This window comes from Cetorhinus maximus, chromosome 17 (genome assembly GCF_964194155.1).
Source record: "Cetorhinus maximus chromosome 17, sCetMax3.hap1.1, whole genome shotgun sequence".
Lineage (NCBI taxonomy): Eukaryota > Metazoa > Chordata > Chondrichthyes > Lamniformes > Cetorhinidae > Cetorhinus > Cetorhinus maximus.
This window is the reverse complement of record NC_135895.1, coordinates 32288082-32308960: the sequence shown is the minus strand read 5'-3', so window position 1 is coordinate 32308960 and position 20879 is coordinate 32288082. Positions and strand designations below refer to the sequence as shown.

General features: G+C 44.3%; 1 protein-coding gene across 2 annotated transcripts in view; it reads right to left on the bottom strand.

Annotated features, from left to right (window-relative positions):
* The window catches only part of LOC144692295 (kinesin-like protein KIF2A), a 93178-nt gene extending 89400 nt beyond the window's left edge, over window positions 1–3778 (bottom strand). For both annotated transcript variants that reach the window (XM_078560939.1, XM_078560941.1), the window contains exon 1: window positions 3623–3778. In XM_078560939.1, coding sequence (XP_078417065.1) covers window positions 3623–3683 — 61 coding nt within the window. In that variant the 5' untranslated portion in view covers window positions 3684–3778. The remainder of the gene's footprint in view (window positions 1–3622) is intronic.
* Between the last annotated feature and the right edge of the window lie 17101 nt (window positions 3779–20879).

Below are 20879 nucleotides of genomic sequence, written 5' to 3'. Positions count from 1 at the left end.
GGGGCTACCAAAACACTCCATGATGGGCATTGAAACCCCCCCCACTCAGTAAATTCTGTACCCTTGCTACCCTCAGTGCTGCTTCCAAGTGGTGTTCAACATGCAGGAGTGCTGAAGGAGGCAATCAGGCAGTTTCCTTCCCATAAAAACAAAAAGCTACTGCGGATGCTGGAAATCCAAAACAAAAACAGAATTACCTGGAAAAACTCAGCAGGTCTGGCAGCATCGGTGGAGAAGAAAAGAGTTGACGTTTCGGGTCCACATGACCCTTCAACAGAACTGAAGCATAGTTAGGAGAGGGGTGAAATATAAGCTGGTTTAAGGTGGGGGGCGGGGGTAGAGAGAAGTTGAGGGTGGGGTGGTTGTGGGGACAAGCAAGCAGTGATAGGAGCAGATAATCAAAAGATGTCACAGACAAAAGGATCAAAGAGGTGTTGAAGGTGGTGATATTATCTAAGAAAAGTGCTAATTAAGAATAGATGGCAGGATACTCAAGGTACAGCTCTAGTGGGGGTGGGGTGGAAAGACTAACCAGGTATTAGTTGTAGATTTAAAAATAATGGAAATAGGTGGGAAAAGAAGAATCTATATAAATTGTTGAAAAAAAAAACAAAAGGGAGGGGGAAGAAACGGGGTGGGGATGGGGGGAGGGGGGGTTTAAGATCTAAAGTTGTTGAATTCAATATTCAGCCCGGAAGGCTGTAAAGTGCCTAGTCGGAAGATGAGGTGCTGTTCCTCCAGTTTGCGTTGGGCTTCACTGGAACAATGCAGCAAGCCAAGGACAGACATGTGGGCAAGAGAGCAGGGTGGTGTGTTAAAATGGCAAGCAACAGGGAGGTTTGGGTCTTTCTTGCGGACAGACCGCAGGTGTTCTGCAAAGCGGTCGCCCAGTTTGCGTTTAGTCTCTCCAATGTAGAGGAGACCGCATTGGGAGCAATGAATGCAGTAGACTAAGTTAGGGGAAATGCAAGTGAAATGCTGCTTCACTTGAAAGGAGTGTTTGGGCCCTTGGACGGTGAGGAGAGAGGAAGTGAAGGGGCAGGTGTTGCATCTTCTGCGTGGGCATGGGGAGGTGCCATAGGTGGGGGTTGAGGAGTAGGGGGTGATGGAGGAGTGGACCAGGGTGTCCCGGAGGGAACGATCCCTACGGAATGCCGCCAGGGGGGTGAAGGGAAGATGTGTTTGGTGGCGGCATCATGCTGGAGTTGGCGGAAATGGCGGAGGATGATCCTTTGAATGCGGAGGCTGGTGGGGTGATAAGTGAGGACAAGGGGGACCCTATCATGTTTCTGGGAAGGAGGAGAAGGCGTGAGGGAGAATGCGCGGGATATGGGCCGGACACGCTTGAGGGCCCTGTCAATGACCGTGGGTGGAAAACCTCGGTTAAGGAAGAAGGAGGACATGTCAGAGGAGCTGTTTTTGAAGGTAGCGTCATCAGAACAGATGCGACGGAGGCGAAGGAACTGAGAGAATGGGATGGAGTCCTTACAGGAAGTTTCCTTCCCATGGTTGACCTGATGCCAGGAGACTTCAAGGGGTCAGAAGTCAATGTTGAACACTCCCAGGACTCCACTCCACTCCCCAACTGTGCACCACTGTTTCACCACCTTGAGTGAGTCTGTCCTGGTATTGGAACCAGACATACCCAAGCGATGGAGGAGTCTGGGATATCAACTTTCAAGGCATAATTCCACATTTGTCAATCCATTTACCAATTGACTCACAGGGAAGCTCCAAGTGAATAGCTATATTTAACTTCCATCTTTAAAATAAAATATCAAAGCAGACAACAAATAGATTTGAGTCATCCATTCACTAATGAATTACTCCAAGACTGCATCTTTAATATTTTTCAAAACTACTTTAGTAAATAACTCCTTTGATCTATTGCTTTAACTTCCAAATATACTGTCCTACACACTCTTGCGCCTCTCTGCATCAACATCAAAAGTCACCACACAATGCCTTAGCTAGTTACTTTTTGGCCAGGGCTGAAGTTACTAAAAACTTAACAACCTCTTCCCTCCCACCACCCACACACAATCTATACATTTTAACTTAAAAATCATTCAGCCATCACTCTCTGGCTATCTCTTATCCACCTTGTTATCCTATGCATGTGCCAACTTTCAATTACCAAAAACAAAATTACTTGTCCAAATCAAGATCCAACCCTTTCAAGCTGAAGGCATCTAAAATACCCTCCGTCACTTATAGCTGCATGTGACATTAACCTCATGTGGTCAATTCCAGCACTTCACATGTCGTTTCCAGTAAAAAGGATATAATTGCACTAGAGAGGGTACAGAGGAGATTTACAAAGATGTTGCCAGGACTGGAAAAATGCAGCTATGAGGAAAGACTGGATAGGCTGGGGTTGTTCTCCTCAGAAGATGCAGGGGGGGTGGGGGAACTTGATGGAGATGTACAAAATTGTGAGGAACTTGGATAAGAAGGGCCTCTTTACCTTAGCAGAGAGGCCAGTGACTAGGAGGCATAGATTTAAAGCAGTTGGTAGAAAGATTAGAGAGGAGACAAGGAAAACCTTTTTGCACCCAGAGGGTGGAAGGGGTCCAGAGCTCATTGCCTGAAAGGGCAGTAGAGGCAGAAACCTTCAATTCATTTAAAAAGGTGCCTGGATATGCACCTCAAGTGCCATTACCTGCAAGGCTACTGAGCAAATGCTGGAAAGTTGGGTTACGCTGGGTGGCTCGTTTTTCTGCTGGCGAGAACACGATGGGCCAAGTGGCCTCTTCCTGTGCCATAAACTATGATTCTATGAATACTGTAAGCTCATTCCTCTCCCAGGAGAGAGCTAAATTAAAGAAAACATTTTATGCAGTTGTGAATGAAGTGCCAAATTGTTTACCATGAAAATAAAGTATAAAATGATACCAAGATACAAGAGTTCCACCTACATCTGAAAAAAGAGTAACCGTTCAGTCGCAAGTTAAATCTGCATATTTTCAGACCAAAAGAAAGAATTGCATTTACAACGCGCTTTTCACGGCCGCCAGAAATCTCAAAGTGCTTTACAACCGATAAATTGAAGCGTAGTCACAGCTGTAATGTCGGAATTAGCCCATGTTAAGCATTTTGCTTTTATCTACAGTTTTTCTGGAGTACCTTTTAGTTAATATTAACTTAACTTATCAGATTTTAAATGACTTCAAACAAGAGCCAAGTATCATGGGGAGACTTACTACAACTACCTACACAAGTTATTTATTCCCCTATTCCGAACACATGCTGCCGATTCAAACGGCGGTGATTCTATTAATGGGCAAACATTGTCCAATAGCATGCCGGCATCGACGTCACAATGCTCCAGACATCCAATCAGCACCGGGAAGTGAGGGATCCAGGCAGTACAAGGCAGGTAATTCAAAAAACCCACTGCCTCAGTGCGCATGTGCATCGCAACATCCCACACGCCGCTTTTTTTTGTATTTCGACTAACTTTTCCTCATCCCACTGACAGTAAGAAACGGTAAAAAGATTCCCCTCTAAGAAAGCAAAACTCAAATATAGTAGAGTCAAAGCCAACCCCGCTTTAAAAAAATCAGTCCATTTAGCTTAACATTAGTTATACTCCTTCGGTTGAAAATAAATAATTCCTTACCATTGCTACGTTGAATTTTAACAATAAGTCCCACTTTCAATCGCCCGAAATGTTGAGCCATTCTTTCGCATTAACCGAGTTAAACTCTCAGAAATCAGACGACAGCGGCGGCAACAGACAAACCGAACAAACTTCAAAACAGCGCGCGCCGAGCCCGAGAAGCTGAGCAAGCGCGACAGCGACGTCATAAAACCCGCCCAACTTAATGCGAACCCCTTAAAGGGATATTTAAAGGGGAGGGCGCAATTGCGCGGTTGTCTTGTAGTTGGCGCAATTCTGTTCCTATGAGATGCTTCTTAAGCCGATGCGGTCTCTTTAACAGTGCCTGGCTCTTTGGAGCAAATACTGACTCCCCTGAGAATAGACCAGAGCACCATGTTGTGGTGTTGCTGAGGCTAAGGTGAATGTTCAAAGAACATAAAGCCATAAAGCACATATCTCCTGGTCACTGAGATCCATCAACAAGGGGTTCCATTCCCTCTTCATCCTGGAATGGATTAAATCATGCATTAAATGTAATTTTACAATTTTATGAATGAAAGAATTAATGACTGTGAAATAAATGAAATTGGTTAATTAAAGAGGCATTTGTATTTATAATGAATTTTCTATTTTGATTTTTTGCCCCAGTCTGATTTTGTGCCACAGGGGTGGGAAATTGGAGCTGAGTTTGTTCTCATTTAGAGTCCCCATGGCAGCCATCACTATTGCTGCTGGTGGCCTTAAGGGAGAAATCAGTTGATTGTGCCAAAGCCTTCCACAGCACTAGAGGGAAGTGAGATATCACAGGAGAGACAAAGGCTGGGCACTTTGGACATGCTGCCCCTCGCTTCATCGCTGTTGACCTAATCCTGGAGGCTGAGAGGGAGAGGATGGTGATGCTCTTTCCAGAGGGTGACGGAGGCCACCTCACCAAGCAGCAGGGCACGTCTGTTCAGCGTCATCTCCCTCTGCCTCAATTCCTACACCTATCTTCCCTCCTGCACCTCCCAAGATGAACTGTCTCTTTCCAGGACCTCACCATCCTCAAGGTCCACATCTCTGTGGAGGGTCATGTTATGGACTAGCAGCAGACCACCACAATGACTGAGACTCTTGCAGCAGGGCATTGGAAGACACAATCCAATTGGCTCAGGCACTTTAATTGCATCTTTAGAAGCTAGATAGCCTGCTCGACAGATGTCCTATTGAGCAGGTAGCATTGGTTTTATTGCCTCCCTGTCTCGCCCGGGGGCTCCCATTGAAGGGTGTCTTCAAAGACAATCCCTTGTCTCCAAGGATCCATCTACACACTTTTGTGAGTTGAAGTGAAGATCTGAAGCAGCCTGGAGGATGAAGGAGTCATGGCATCAGCCAGGAAAGCAAGCACATGCATAGAGGAAGATCCTGTGGTTGCAGCCCAGTTAGATGAAGAGGGAATGGAACCCCTTGTTGATGGATCTCAGTGACCAGGAGATGTGTGCTTTATGGCTTTATGAGTGCTATTGATGATGCTTTGCATTGGGGGGAACCCAGTGATGGAGGCAAAACCCAATGTCCTCTGTTCCCCGAGGATGTGTGTGTCACGAAATGAATGTGCTGTCCAGCTCTGACAGAGGCCATCAGTGATCAGCAAGATGCAGTGGTATGTGACCATTTTTGAGATGCCACTAAGGTCCGCAGCAGATCCTTGAAAAGAGCCAGAAGTCAAGAGATTCAAGGCCACAGTGGATTTGATTGCCACTGGCAGGGCATGGCGACCAATGCTGTGAGGTACAAGGACTTCAGTGACAAGGGCACAGACAGAATCATAGAATTGTTACAGCCCAGAAAACCCTTCAACCCATTGTATGTGTGCTGGCTCTCCTAATTTGCAATTCACGTATTGCCACTCCCTCACCCTTGCCCTCTCCCAACATTTCTCCTTTTCAGATATTTGAAAATTCAGAAATTTAGGGAAGGAAATCTGCTGTCCTTACCTGATCTGGCCTACATGTGACTCCAGACCCACAGCATTGTGGTTGACTCTAAAAATGGCCTCTGAACAAGGGCAATTAAGGATGGGCAACAAATGCTGGTCTAGCCAGCGATACCCACATCCCATGAATGAATAAAAAAAAGTACCACTGAGATGAGGATTCCTAGCTGGATACCGATAACCACACTTTATTTCCACAAGGTAAGGAGAACACGAGTTGGGCAGCTTTCCCTTTTTTGGGTTTTTCCCAACTGATGTCAAAAAAAAAGTTCAAAACCTGACCCTCATCTTCATCAGGTGATTTCTAGTAAATCACCAGAGCCTTTGCCTTTAAAACAGTTTTTTCCCCAGCCATTAAATTAATTGCAGTTCAAGTAAGCAAACAGCTCTCCGCCTCAAGTGCCATGCTGGTCATTTACCTGAAGTCATGTAATTTCTTGGAAAAGGCATGCGTGCTCACTGTCCAAGGGGAACTTATGACTTTAAAAAAAATCTAGGTCAATTCCAAAGTGTCCAAATAATGCAATGTCCTTCCAAATTTTAAAAGAAAATATAATCCTTGAAGATATGGCTTCCCAACAATATAAGTTTACCATAACTTCCTTGTTTTTGTATTCTGTGCCCCCATTGATAAAGCCTAGGGTGCTGTCTGCTTTATTAACCACTTGTGTGCCCCTTTCAATGGCTAAAGCTCTCTGTTTCTCTACCTCTATCTCCTCCTTTAGGATGCTCCTTAAAACTCTTTGACCAATTTTTTGATCATCTGTGCTAATTTCTCCTTCCACGGCTTGTGTCAAATTTTGTTCAAAAAGGCTCCCATGAAGCGCCTTGGGACATTTTGCTACACTAAAGACACTATACAATGCAAATTGTTATTGTTGACTGATCCCTGACCATATCGTGTGGTGTTTGTGTTTCTGATAGAGATTGGTGTAGTGCAGGCTTGTCCAACCTTTTAGCGGGGGGGCCATATTTCCATCTGTTTCTCACTCAAGGGGCTGATGAGCAAATTTCGAACAGACACATACATTTTTAAAAAAAGTTGAGTATGAAGAAAAGAAACAACTTACTGAGCAAAAATAAAGCAGTTCAAAGCAATAAATGGATAATGTTTAAAAAATGAGTAATTAATGAAGATGACCATTAAGAGTGTGAGAGCATCAGATTGCATGTATCCAGCTCACTCCCAGTCTCAGGGTGCTCACTCACACCTTCACCCACAGCGTGAGTGAGTGTAAATGTCTGTTGGCTTGTGGAAATGAGGATGAGTGAGAATCCTGAGACTCGGAGTGTACCAGACACATACTCACTCTCACACACTCACACTCTCTCTCACAAATACCAATCAGTCCCTTCCTCACCCGTCAACCCCAGGCTCTGCAGTATCTCACCACCGGGCCCCTGTAGTCTCTCCTCCCTGTGGTCATGGCAGACTCTCTCTCCTCTGCCTGCTCCCTGGCAATAACTTCCCTCGTTGCCCCAGCAGACTCTTTCACCTCCCTGCTGTGGCCCTGGCAGGCTCCCTCACCTTCTCCCGTGGCCCCAGCAGCCTCACTCACCTTCTTCTGTGGCCTCGGCAGGCTCACCTTCCACCTTGACCCTAGTGGCAGACTGTCTCACCTTCCCCCGTGGCCTTGGCAGGCTCACCTTCCACTGTGGCCTCGGCAGGCTCACCTTCCCCCTTGACCCTAGTGGCAGACCGTCTCACCTTCCCCCGTGGCCCTGGCAGGCTCACCTTCCACTGTGGCTCCGGCAGGCTCACCTTCCCCCTTGACCCTAGTGGCAGACTGTCTCACCTTCCCCCGTGGCCCTGGCAGGCTCACCTTCCACTGTGGCCTCGGCAGGCTCACCTTCCCCCTTGACCCTAGTGGCAGACTGTCTCACCTTCCCCCGTGGCCTTGGCAGGCTCACCTTCCACTGTGGCTCCGGCCGGCTCACCTTCCCCTGCAGTCCCGGCAATCTCTCTCTCACCCTCCCCCAAAAACCCCCTTTTCCCCAGCATGCTTACTGCCACTGGTGTTTGCTGCTTCTCCAATCACAGCCTGTTTCTCTCCCACCTTTGCTGCTGATAGACTGACATGAGAGAATAATGACCTGTGATTGGAGATGCAGCTCCTTGCAGAATTTTCTTCTAAACTTACCTGTCTTATTGCCATTTTGAACAGTGGCTCCAGGGGTCACATAGAATGGCTTTGTCAGCCACAAAGTTGCCTGTGAGCTGTCGGTTGGACAAGCCTGGTGTAATCAGTAGGAACTTCTGCTAAAACAGTAGGAGATCCATTTGAATATGGAAATTGGGGCAGGGAGATCCTGTAACTCACCAACATTAATATGTGCAGGATGCTTGCTTGCTTACTGAATAAGTAAGGAATATTGAAGAAGTTGTAAGCTCAAATTTCCCTGAGCCACGGAACCATGGTACAGCAGGCCTCGAACTGCTCACATAATACTGCCAGCAACGGACAGCATTTTCTGGTGGTTGCCCCTGACTTTATATTCAGGTTGCATTACTAGTTGGATTCCTGCACCTGACTGCTGATTCACACTCGGAGGGAGAGAAGAAGGGTTTTAGCTACGGCAGTTAAAAGGTAACATCTTCTCACACATCCAGAAACATAGAGCAAAGGGCGACAAAGAGTCTTTGAAAACCAGAAGGAGAAGCAGAATTAGGGGTCAAATGCTGTGATCAAATGACAAGGTTCTCAGCAGCTTCTGTGGAGCTATTGTTGGCGCTGATAAGAGCAAAGGAAGACAATCTCTCTAGCACCAAAGACAGGAAGCCTCAGCAGAAGGTGGTGCAGTAAGCAAAGAGGAAGGCAATCACTACATGTCACCTCAACCACAGTGCAAATAAAAGATTAGAGGGGTACTTGGTAATCCTGCCACCTTCCAGAAACTGGGTGGGTGGGCAGCTAAAAACAGCTGTCAACCTGCTTGTAACTTGATCCATTCCCTCACAAGATCCCTCTGATTCTTCAAAATGCTAACCCATTAAATACCCTTTTTAACCTGCAGTCTTCTCCCTTGGCTCAGCATCTACTTTTGATGGATTGCACCTCTGTGAAATACCTTGATCCATTTTTCAATGTGAGATAAATGTTAGGAAATCTTTTAAACGTAGTTAAATAATTCCTTCTAATTCAGGCTCGAGTATGTTGTCCACATGCAAGTTTATCACTCATTCACCAATGGTATTGTAATTGTTCCATAAAACCTGGGTTCTTGCAGATCCAAGGTGATCAAACTTGGCCTCCACAGATGTTGTCCCTCTGGCTGTCACATGAGTTCTGACCTTAGAGAGGCTCTGATATTTTGTGTGCCCTATCTTTGTGAGTTATAAGACATGATACCCAGAAAGTATATTGAAGTGAGTTCCTTCTCAACCAACTTCCAAACTTGACATAATGGCTGTCTCGATGGCTTAATTGTTAAATAGTTAATCTCATAAAAGGAACAGGATGACCTAGACAATCTCAAATAGTTAAGTGATACTGCTTGGGTGCTTCCATTGTTCTGGCCATTAACCGATACTCGCATCTGATGTGTGAAGTAGCCAATGTGTCTGCTATAGTTTCTAGTTCCATTGTTCTGGCCAATAACTGATGTTAACACAATTAAAATTCTGGTAATCATATTGAGATGTGATTAACTATTGGACTCAGGAAAATTCTAACAATAAATACAAGCTGTTCTCAGTGTGGATGCCAGGTGTTAAGAAGAAGAGGAAGACCTCTGTAAGGATATCGGGAAAATGGGGATGCACAAGGATTGCTCCATGCCCAGCTGCTAGTATCTGTACACCTAAACCCGCAGGGGGAGCTGAATATACCTTGCATGGCAGATGACTGGAGAATATAGAGACTTCTACTCACACAGGAAGCTAGGACAGCACCCAATGGTAACACTAAAATCTGTCAAACAAAAACAGAAAGTGCTGGAAAAACTCAGCAGGTCTGACAGCATCTGTGGAGAGAAAGACAGAGTTAACATTTCGAATCTGTATGACTCTTCTTCAGAACTAAAGAGAAGTAAAAATATGGTGAAATATATACTGCTTAAGGGGGGTGGAACATGTGAAGCTGGCTAGAAGGCCAGCAATAGGTGGAGGCAAAGGAGAGATTGCAAAAGATGTCATAAACAAAAGGTCAAAGGGGTGTTAATGGTGGTGGTACTGGCTAAAGGATGTGCTAATGGTGACATTAAGGGTAGAAAGCAGGATGAGCAAGTAATGGATGGTCCTAGTGGGGGTGAGGTGGGGGGAGAGGACGGTGGTGGGAAAAAAGATCGAAATAGGCTAAAAGGTGGGGATAAAACAAAGAATAAAAATGGAAATAAATTTTTAAAAAATAATAAAAATAGGTGGGGAAAATATGTATAAAAATTAAAAAATAAAAATGAATATTTGAAAGAAGAGGATCAAAAAGGGGCGAGGGTGGAGGAGAGAGTTCATGGTCTGAAGTTGTTGAACTCAATGTTAAGTCTGGAAAGTTGTAAAGTGCCTAGTCGGAAGATGAGGTGCTGTTCCTCCAGTTTGCGTTGAGCTTCACTGGAACATTGCAGCAGGCTAAGGACGGACATGTGGGCATAAAATCTGTCAATGCTTGATTAAATATGATGGCTGCTTTCAATCATATTATCCCATGCTTTCAGTAGCACTAAATGTCAGGGTGATTAACAACCAGCAACCTGGCTATACCCATTAACCAGATCTGCAGGCCCTTGCAAATCGCCTTCACAGGGTCCTGATCATGAGACAGCCAGGTACAAAGCTCTACAATGTGTTGCAAGGACATCTACAGCTCAGCACAAGGCAGGCAGAGTCAGTGACAGCTGTGACTTCAAGCCTGTCTTCATCTCCTTGCATGCTTGCTGCAATGCTGTCCTATGGGATGGAACCAAAGAATCAAAGCACTTATAACACAAAACGAGGCTATAATTTCTGTTCCGGTGATTGCGAGGGCAGTCCATAATATTTTCACTAACCTGCGCTTTTCCCATTGATTCAAATGTTTAACAAAATTTTCCCTTAAAAATGGCAATCGTTTTATGCCTCAGTCATTTCCTGTGGCAGACCCATAGCATGTCTCAATGACTGTCTGGGTAAAGGAATTCCTTGTATACATTCTCCCCGCTTGTAAAGTGGATGATTGATAATTTAAGAATATCAACTTGCCAATCAAAACTTCCAACTTTAAAACGCCTCAATTAAATTCTCTTTTAATCATCTCTGCTAAATATCTATAACGATATCTATGGTAGAATTAGTCTCAGTACTTCATGCAGCATCACCTCCTCTTCAGCAGCTATCACATTGGGGGTCAGGTGCTTGGGCTGCTCGACCACTCAACTGCAGGTACGCACCTTGGAGAAGTGTGCAAAACCTGAATATCTGCTTGACTTCTATCAATACATGTGGACAAGTGGAGTTTGAATCCATAACACAGACTGCCTAAGCAAATCATGGGCAATTAGCCTGCGTACTGTTCTTTTTGAATTCCATGAGACTATTTATTTGTGCAGAGCCAGGCTGATGTTAGAGAAATCAAAGTTAACATTTTTTCTGTAAAGTAGATGAATAAAAAATACATTTTGGATCCCATTGGGTAAAGGAATATTTTAACTTTGGAATTTTCATTCTTCCCAATGCCTTTAGTTAGCATAGTGTGTGTAATATCACATGACTGCCATAGGATGGCACAAGATGTCTACACTAAATATATTCGCCCTTTAGATCATCTACGTGAGGCTTGCTTCTGGTGCAGTTTTGCACAGTCAAGTTGCCTGAAAGGGGAAATGAGATGCGGATGAACTGAGAGCCAAATCCCTGCCCTTATAAACACTTACTACCATTTTTGTTTGTTGCCGTGTTGATAACTAGCAGCAATCACTAAAATGCTGCTTGCCAAATGGAAAACAGCCAATCACTAAACAACGTGAAATTTTCCACTGTTGTCACGCCTGAACACCCTCTCTAAAAGAATTACCAGAAGGCTGCATCAGACGGAAGTATCATTGTTGCCATGAAGTATTTGCTGTCAGCTAACTGCTAAATACTCACAGAGATGTTGTTTATCGTCTTTTCAAGATCAAACTGTATAAAATGTTTGTTATTGCTTCTAGTGCCGGCTGGTTTGGATTTTGGCACCTTTAGGTGTAGTATAAGGTGAATTAAGGGTGCTCGGGCAGAGCAAAGGTTAATGTAGGACTGGGGAAATAGTACCACCCACATGGTGATGCAGAGAGTCACATGATGATAGACTGTGCATAGTAGAGTCTAGCAGGAGCCAGCATGGAGACAGCACCCATGTAGGGCTGTACCTTGGATATGTATACAGTTATGGGTTACCAATAAACAGTTTATGTTCAAACATACAAGCCTCCAGACCACTTATTGAGAAATCAAACAACCTCACAACATGGTTGGAGTGAAGAATGGGCCCTGAAATTCTGAAAGCATGAAAAGGTAAAAAAACTTCAGTCTGACCTGCGAGAATTCCACCTAAATTGAAGACACAGCTGGAGATCATCTAAAAAAGATCTAATGCTAGGCCTGTTTGAATGCAGTGGCAGAGTTAAGGGAACTAGCCAGACCACAAAGGATTGAGCAAAATTCAAAAAAGTAAAAAGCCTGAAAGGCAGAAGAAGGATCCACAGTGCAGAAGAAAAGAAGAACCTGAATGAATGCACCTAGCCAAATCACAAGAAGGGTGAGCAAAGTACAGTAAAAAGACAGAAATTACCTTTTAAAATAGGCAGCAATCAGGATCGTCACTAGTGTTACCAGAGCACTGCTGGAAGAAAGCTGCAGCAATGGGTTCACAGACAGCGCCATAACACGAGCTTGACTGAATAAAAAGAAAAGTTTTTAAAACAGCAAGCAGAGCTGAAAATTGCCTTCCATTTGATTCCCAGGGTTAAAACAGCATGTAGTTGGCCCAAGTGACTTGTTTTAAAGGTTTCCTACAAAGTCATTTAATTTAAAAATCTGGGCCCGTGATCACTGCGGGAGCCCATCAAGGTCCAATAGGCATGAGAAGAACAAAGAGAAGAGAAAGAAATGGCTGCTGCAGAGCCATCTTGAAGAAAAAATAATAATTTAAAGAGGTACTCACCTGTTATGAAAAATGGCCTTGGATAGGAAATTAAGATTAGCCAGACCAATTTGCGCTAAGGCAGGGACCAAACCAGACCCAAAATTAGGTGTCTTGGAGAAGAAAATTTTTAGACTACAGGATTACATCAGGATTATGTAAGAAGTCAGAAGATGTCTAAATTAATATGCTTTTATACTTGTTTGGTATATCTGTAGATGAAGTGATCTTAAGAAAAGGCATAGATGAATCCTCAACCACATTTGGTGAGACATCAAAAGCCTTTGACAAGTGTTTTAATCTCCATATTGTGAAGAATGCAGACCTTAAAAAAGGAACACCACCAATAAAGCACCAAAGGGGCAAGGAGACTGCAGGGCAAGGGAGACAGGAGACCCCAGAGTGAGGGAGACGGGAGATCCCAAGCTGAGGGAGACAGGAGGCCCCAGGCCAATGCCTAAGCAAACTACAAGATGGTCGCAGACCATATCAGCGCAATGAAATGCACAAACCAAAGGGTTTAGCGCGGAAGAAATAAAGGGCCAAGAAGCAGCCAAAAGGCTTAAAAATAGAGCTTTTTGAAAATGCTGACACATTACCTAAACTGCAACAGCAGGTGGCAGTGCAGAGCAAGCAGTTGGCTATGAACGAAGGACAGCTATCTGAGGTAACCTAAAATACAAAACCTGCAAAAAGGAAATGAAGCTATTCCACAGGAAAATTTTTATATCAAAGCTGAGTTGGTAGAACTCAACCAGAAGTACAGTTAGGCACAACAGCAGGTTGAAAAGATACTCAACGAATTGCTACCCTAAAAGACCTTTTGAGGAATCAATAGGTGGCCCTGGAAAAACATGAGGAGCTAAAAAAGATGTGGAATGCTACTTTGGCAAAAACTGTGTTGGCACTATAAGTAGTGACAAAGCAATGCACTGAAACACAGAGTAAGAAGGCAAGAGCTGAACAAGAAAATAAAACAGTTGGAAGAACAACTAATTGTCCTTCAAGATCAAATGCAAAAGGAGTACATAACCCTTCAACAGCATGAAGAAATGAAGATTCTCTTGAGCACCTGAATGGAAGAACAGCAGAACAAAGTCAAAGAGACTCTGTTCAATTACAAGAAAACTCAAGATAAAGCAATTGAGCTTTGCAAAGAGGAGGAAAACCTGCTGAAGTACCTTCACATGCTACAAGGATCCCTCAGTTGAAGGTTTGTTCCTCTAGAAAAATGCAAAGAGAAGCAAAATGCATTTAATGTCACTCTGAATGAACTGAAAAAGATGAGGCATTAAAAGGAAAAGCTGTAGTGCTTTTCAAGCTGCGAGTGGATAATGAAGCCATTGTAGCATAATTACAGAACTGAAACAGGTTAAGACTTCACTGTAGACAACCTGGCTAACAGTGAAACCAAAAACAAGGACAAGGACAAAGCTTTGCTGCAGACAGAGAAAGAAATGACTGAAATGAGATTGGAAAATGTAAACCTGACGCTAAAGCTCAAGGAACTAGAAGAAAAGTACTGGATGCTTCAGACGTACTGAGAACCATTGTATTGTTGAAAAATGACATGGCTGAAATAAGACCTTAAAACATAGGAGCAGAAATTAGGCCATTCGGCCCATCGAGTCTGCTCCGCCATTCAATCATGCCTGATAAGTTTCTCAACCCCATTCTCTCGCCTTCGCCCCGTAACCTTTGATCCCCTTACCAATGAAGAACCTATATTTCTCGGTCTTAAATACACTCAATGACCTGGCCTCCACAGTCTTCTGTGGCAATGAATTCCTTAGATTCACCACCCTCTGACTAAAGAAGTTTCTCCTCATCTCTGTTCTAAAAGGTTTTCCCATTACTCTGAGGCTGTGCCCTTGGGTCCTAGTCTCTCCTACTAATGGAAACATCTTCCCCACGTCCACTCTATCCAGGCCTTTCAGTATTCTGTAAGTTTCAATCAAATCCCCCCTCATCCTTCTAAACTCCATCGAGTATAGACCCAGAGTTCTCAAACGTTCCTCATATGTTAAGCCTTTCATTCCTGGGATCTTTCTTGTGAACCTGCTCTGGACCCTCTCCAGGGCCAGAACATCCTTCCTGAGATACGGGGCCCAAAATTGCTCACAATATTCTAAATGTGGTCTGATCAGAGCCTTATAAAGCCTCAGCAGCACATCCCTGCTTTTATATTCTAGTCCCCTCAAAATAAATGCCAACATTGCATTTGCCTTCCTAACTACCGACTGAACCTGCAAGTTAACCTTAAGAGAATCCTGGACTAGGACTCCCAAGTCCCTTTGTACTCCAGATTTCTGAATTCTCTCCCCATTTAGAAAATAGTCTATGTCTCTATTCTTCCTACCAAAGTGCATGACCTCACACTTCCCCACGTTGTATTCTATCTGCCACTTCTTTGCCCATTCTCCTAACCTGTCCAAATCCTTCTGCAGCCTCCCTGCCTCCTCAATACTACCTGTCCCTCCACCTATCTTTGTATCATCTGCAAACTTAGCCAGAATGCCCTCAGTTCCTTCATCTAGATCATTAATGTATAAAGTATAAAGTTGTGGTCCCAACACTGACCCCTGCGGAACTCCACTAGTCACCGACCGCCATCCTGAGAAGGACCCCCTTATCCCCACTCTCTGCCTCCTGCCAGACAGCCAATCTTCTATCCATGCTAGTACCTTGCCTCTAACACCATGGGCTCTTATCTTACTGAGCAGCATCCTGTGCGGCACCTTGTCAAAGGCCTTCTGGAAGTCCAAGTAGATAACATCCTTTGGCTCTCCTTTGTCTAACCTACTCGTTACCTCCTCAAAGAATTCTAACAGATTTGTCAGACATGACCTCCCCTTGATGAAACCATGCTGACTTTGCCTTATTTTACCATGCACTTCCAAGTATTCTGAAATCTCATCCTTAATAATGGACTCTAAAAACTTACCAACGACCAAGGTCAGGCTAATCGGCCTGTAATTTCCCGTCTTTTGCCTCACTCCCTTCTAAAACAGGGGGGTTACATTAGCGATTTTCCAGTCCTCTGGGACCCTCCCTGACTCCAGTGATTCCTGAAAGATCACCACTAACGCCTCCACTATCTCTTCAGCTATCTCCTTCAGAACTCTGGGGTGTAATCCATCTGGTCCAGGTGATTTATCCACCTTCAGACCTTTCAGTTTTCCTAGTACCTTCTCCTTGGTAATGGCCACCATACTCACCTCTGTCCCCCGACTCTCTTGAACTTTGGGGATGTCACTCGTGTCTTCCACCGTGAAGACTGACGCAAAGTACCTATTCAGTTCCTCCGCCATTTCTTTGTTCCCCACTACTACTTCTCCAGCGTCATTTTCCAGCGGCCCAATGTCCACTTTTGCCTCTCTCTTACCCTTTATATATCTAAAAAAACTCTTCCAATCTTCTTTTATATTACTGGCTAGTTTACCCTCATTTTTAATCTTCTCCCTCCTTATTTCTTTTTTAGTTGTCCTCTGTTGGTCTTTGTAGGCTTTCCAATCCCCTGGTTTCCCACTGCTCTTCGCTGCATTGTATGCTTTCTCTTTAGCTTTTATGCTGTCCCTGACTTTCCTTGTCAGCCATGGTTGCCTCGTCCTCCCTTTAGTATGCTTCTTCTTCCTAGGGATGAATTTTTGCTGTGTCTCCCAAATTACTTCCAGAAACTCCTGCCATTGCTGTTCCACTGTCTTTCCTGCTAGGCTCATCTCCCAGTCAATTCTGGCCAGCTCCTCCCTCAAGCCTCTGTAGTTGCCTTTATTCAACTGTAATACCGTTACATCTGATTCCAGCTTTTTCCTCTCAAATTGCAGGGTAAACTCTATCATATTATGGTCACTTCCTCCTAAGGGTTCCTTCACCTTAAGCTCCCTTGTCAAATCTGCCTCATTACACATCCCTAAATCTAGAATTGCCTGTTCCCTAGTGGGTTCCAACACAAGCTGCTCCAAAAAGCCATCTCGTAGACATTCCACAAATTCCTTTTCTTGGGATCCACTACCAACCTGATTTTGCCAGTCTACCTGCATATTGAAATCCCCCATGATCACTATAACCTTGCCTTTCTTACATGCCTTTTCCATCTCCTGGTGTATCTTGTGCCCCGCATCCTGACTACTGTTTGGAGGCCTGTACATAACTCCCATTATGGTTTTTTTACCTTTGCGGTTCCTCAACTCTATCCACACAGATTCTACATCATCTGACCCTATGTCATTTCTTGCTATCGATTTAATTTAATTTCTTACTAACAAAGCAACCCCACCCCTTCTGCCAACCTGCCTATCTTTTCGATAGGATGTATATCCTTGGATATTTAGCTCCCAGTCCTGATCCCCTTGCAGCCATGTCTCCGTGATGCCCACTACATCATACCTGTCAATTTCAATCTGCGCCACAAGCTCATTTACCTTATTTCGTATACTGCGTGCATTCAAATACAACACCTTCAGTCCTGTATTTCCCGTCCCCTTTCTCATTGTCGTCCCTTTACCTTATGTGCTTGAAGTTAGATTCCTAGCCCTTTCCAAACACTCTGTCCTATTTTGTGTTCTGGGGAGTTTAATAGCCTCCTTTCTTTTCAGTTTTTTCATAATTTTCCATGAAGTTGAATCCACCCCCCCACACGCTAACCTGCTGCTTTGTTTCCCATTAGTCATACTTCTTGGAGTTTTACCCTTCCCTCCCCCCGCACTTTCTAGTTTAAAGTCCTGTTGACCACCCTATTTACCCTTTTCGCTAGAACATTGGTCCCAGATCGGTTCAGGTGGAGACCATCCCAACGGTACAGATCCCTTCTGTTCCAATACTGATGCCAGTGCCCCATGAAATGGAACCCCTCTTTCCCGCACCACTCCTTTAGCCATGTATTTACTCCCCTTATTCTCGCGTCCCTATGCCAATTTGCACGTGGCTCGGGTAGTAATCCGGAGATTATAACCCTTGAGGACCTGTTCTTTAATTTAGTTCCTAGTTCCTGATAATCCCCAAACAAGTCCTCTTTCCTAGTCTTACCTATGTTATTTGTCCCGACGTGGACCACAACAACTGGATCCTCCCCCTCCCTCTCCAATATCCAAATGGAAATCAAGAACCTGGAATGTCAAGAAAAAGTTGAACAGTTGCAAGAGAAAGTAGAAGCTCTCACAAAGGTGTGTGAAGAGTCTCAGAAACTATTATTAGAAGTAAAATTAAAGAATGTCAACTTGAAGGATAGCACACAGGAATTAGGCTCAGTGTAGAGAACCAACTTCCACATATGGAAGATGAGTTTCCTTATGAAAATTTAGAACTGGATGAACTTCAAGTATTAGAAGTACCTATTAAGGATCATGAAAAATGTCTGGAACAAGAAAAGCAATTGCATATGAATCAGGATGGTTGGTTTAATGCAGAATTTACAACCAAAACTGATGAAATGTTGGGGCTTCATTGAGAAAAGAGCAACAAAATCCAACCTGAAGAACGTGGAAGATCTGTGCGCTGTATGAAAGACCTGATCCAGATTTTAAAAGCAGAATGCTCTGAAACAAAGGCAACTAAACTCATCAGAGTAGTTGCTGAGTTGAATGAAAAGATGCGTAAGCATGAAAAAGGATGGGAAAATAAGAGAGTAAACAAATATTTAGCTAAAATTATGAAACAAGTGGAAATGAAGGTTCCATATTTGAAACCTCAATGTCTAGGAAGAACATGGAGAACCATCAGAAAAGTAAATCCAAGTCCACTCTAAGAATGAATGGAGTGAACATTCCCTTCAGAAGGAATGGGACAAACCCATAGCATCTGAACAAAGCAGGCAGCTTGTTGATAAAGAGAAACGCAACTTGAAGGAGTGCATAAAGCGAATCAAATGGAGACAATCAAGTGCTGGAAACACAGAGTACCACAATTTCAATGCCAAACTGCCAAAGTCAACCTAAAACAACTGAGACTACCATCTCTCCAAACATGACAGAATGAGATCTGAAAGAGTTGTCAAGCCTCCAGACCATCTAAAACTATGAAGTCAGAGACTTGAGTGGGGGAGAAGGGGTAGTAAGTAAAGGAGATTGCATTGTAAATATATTTAGGTAAGGACTTGGATGGAGGTGTAGTATAAGGGTGTTCAGGCAAAGCAAGAGTTAATGTCGGGCTGGAGAAACTGTCCTGCCCACAAAGTGATGTAGAGAGCCACATGATGGTAGGCAGTGTGTAGTAGAGTCTAGTAGGAGCCAGCACCCATGTAGGGCTGTACCTTGGAGACGTATATAGTTAGGCGTTACCAATACACAATTTATGTTCAACCACACAAGCCTCCAAACCTCATCTTGAGAAACCAAACAACCTTTCAACATTAGGTAATTATCCAGGGTGTCATCATCCAGTAATCCTGACTGGCCTCATCGATAAGGACGTTGCCAACCATATTTTCAGGCATTGTCACACTGACCTTGAAGAACTGTTTTCATGTGATCTGGTTAGCAGTGATGTGCCATCTGCTGTAAGGAGACTTCCTGACAACATAAAGAATGTGACTGGCACAGCCAGTAACAGCACTGGCCAGCAGCAGTCTCAAGCCTGCATGTACCTCCTTGCAAACATACTGTAGTACTGACCTATGGTTACGGTGCCAAGCAGGACCACTTGCTCACAGCTACTTCAAGGAGCACAGCCTCCACCTCAGCAGTGAATAAACATGGCTTCTATACCGTCACTTGCCCGCAAACTCATGTCTGCACATTTCCTTTCTCTTTTTTCCAATAACTTCTTAATCATCCCCCTTTTTTGCCTTAGCAAAGGGTGCTAATGTGTCATAGAGCTTTTTGGCTTTCCTAGGGCTATAAGATTTTATGTGCCCCTGTTCTGCCACTTTAAATTTCTGTCTGTCCTTTAAATTTTACTGACTTGCAATCTTCTTTTGTCACCAACAGAGGGCTTCCCGCACCCATCCAAATCTGTACCAGGAACTATAAGTAATTATGATCTCCGGTGAATTGAGTGCTTTAAGTATATCTTTGGGAAGGTAAGAATTGCACCACCTTTAATCATGTTGTGGCCGATTTGGATTAGCTAGTTTTGTGGATGTGGTCAGATGTAGAAGATGTTGCAATTATTACGAGATCTCAGTTTGCTGGTAGATTACATTGGCCAGATAATGCACTTGAGACCTGATCTGACTGGATCTCGGTGGGCAGTTCAAACTGGGTAAAGAATCATTTTAATCCCCGCATCACGGTTTTGGCAGAAATGATGCTCAGGTGGTGTGGGTAGCCATACCCATGATGGCAAGGATATACATGCTTTTGTTTTGGGCAAGGCCACACACAGTCCACTCACATTTTGCCGAATGGTTCCCCCAAATTGGCATGGGAATCATAGGTGCAGGTCCTATTGCTGGTTGGGGTTTACCCACAACCTGGCAGGAGTGGCAGGTTCGGCAAAACCTTACTTCATGCTTGTAGGGGTGTGGCCAGTAAAACTGCTGGCTGGTGCAGGCTTGTTTTTTATATACCAACATGCCCAGCCATTGGGATTTTGTGTGCTAGCCATAATATTTCGCCACGGTGCTTTGGCAGCATCACTACCTGGTGGATCACTGTCCAGTCCTCATTTGCAGGTCTGTGAGGGAGTCACCACTTCCTCATCAGCACCTCATTTTTCCTCATTTAGTAGCACTCAGGGATTGCCTCTGTCTCAGCTTCAGTTTTGGGTAGTCTGAGCTAACTTTTTAAACAATGGGTCAGCTTGCTGAGCCACAACCAAGGAAGACCTACTTATTACCTCCTTAGGGTCTTCTAGACTCCTGGAAAAGGTCTCAGATAACCAGACTGTGGTGTCATCTGTCCACAGTGCTACTTCAACCCCTCTGACAGAGTTTGTCTGGCCATAGACTGGGTTAACACACAGTCAGGAAAATGCCAGGCACTTCCTCCTGTAGCTGTTCTGTCTCCCTGAACTTGGTCAGCTTCTCTGAGACTGCTGGGGATGCTATCATTTTTGATGTTGCCAGGTCACTGCTGAAGAGCAGGTTGACCCACAGTCACCGGTTCTGGCACAAGGTTACACTCCTGGTGGAGCCGGCATAAGGGGATGGACGTGTTCCCTCCTTCAATAACCTTTATCAATACCTCGGCACTTACTGCACTATCTGGTGAAAAGATCATGCCTTTTCCCAGCAGTAGAGTTTGGCTGGCCCCTGTGCCCTCCAGTATCACTA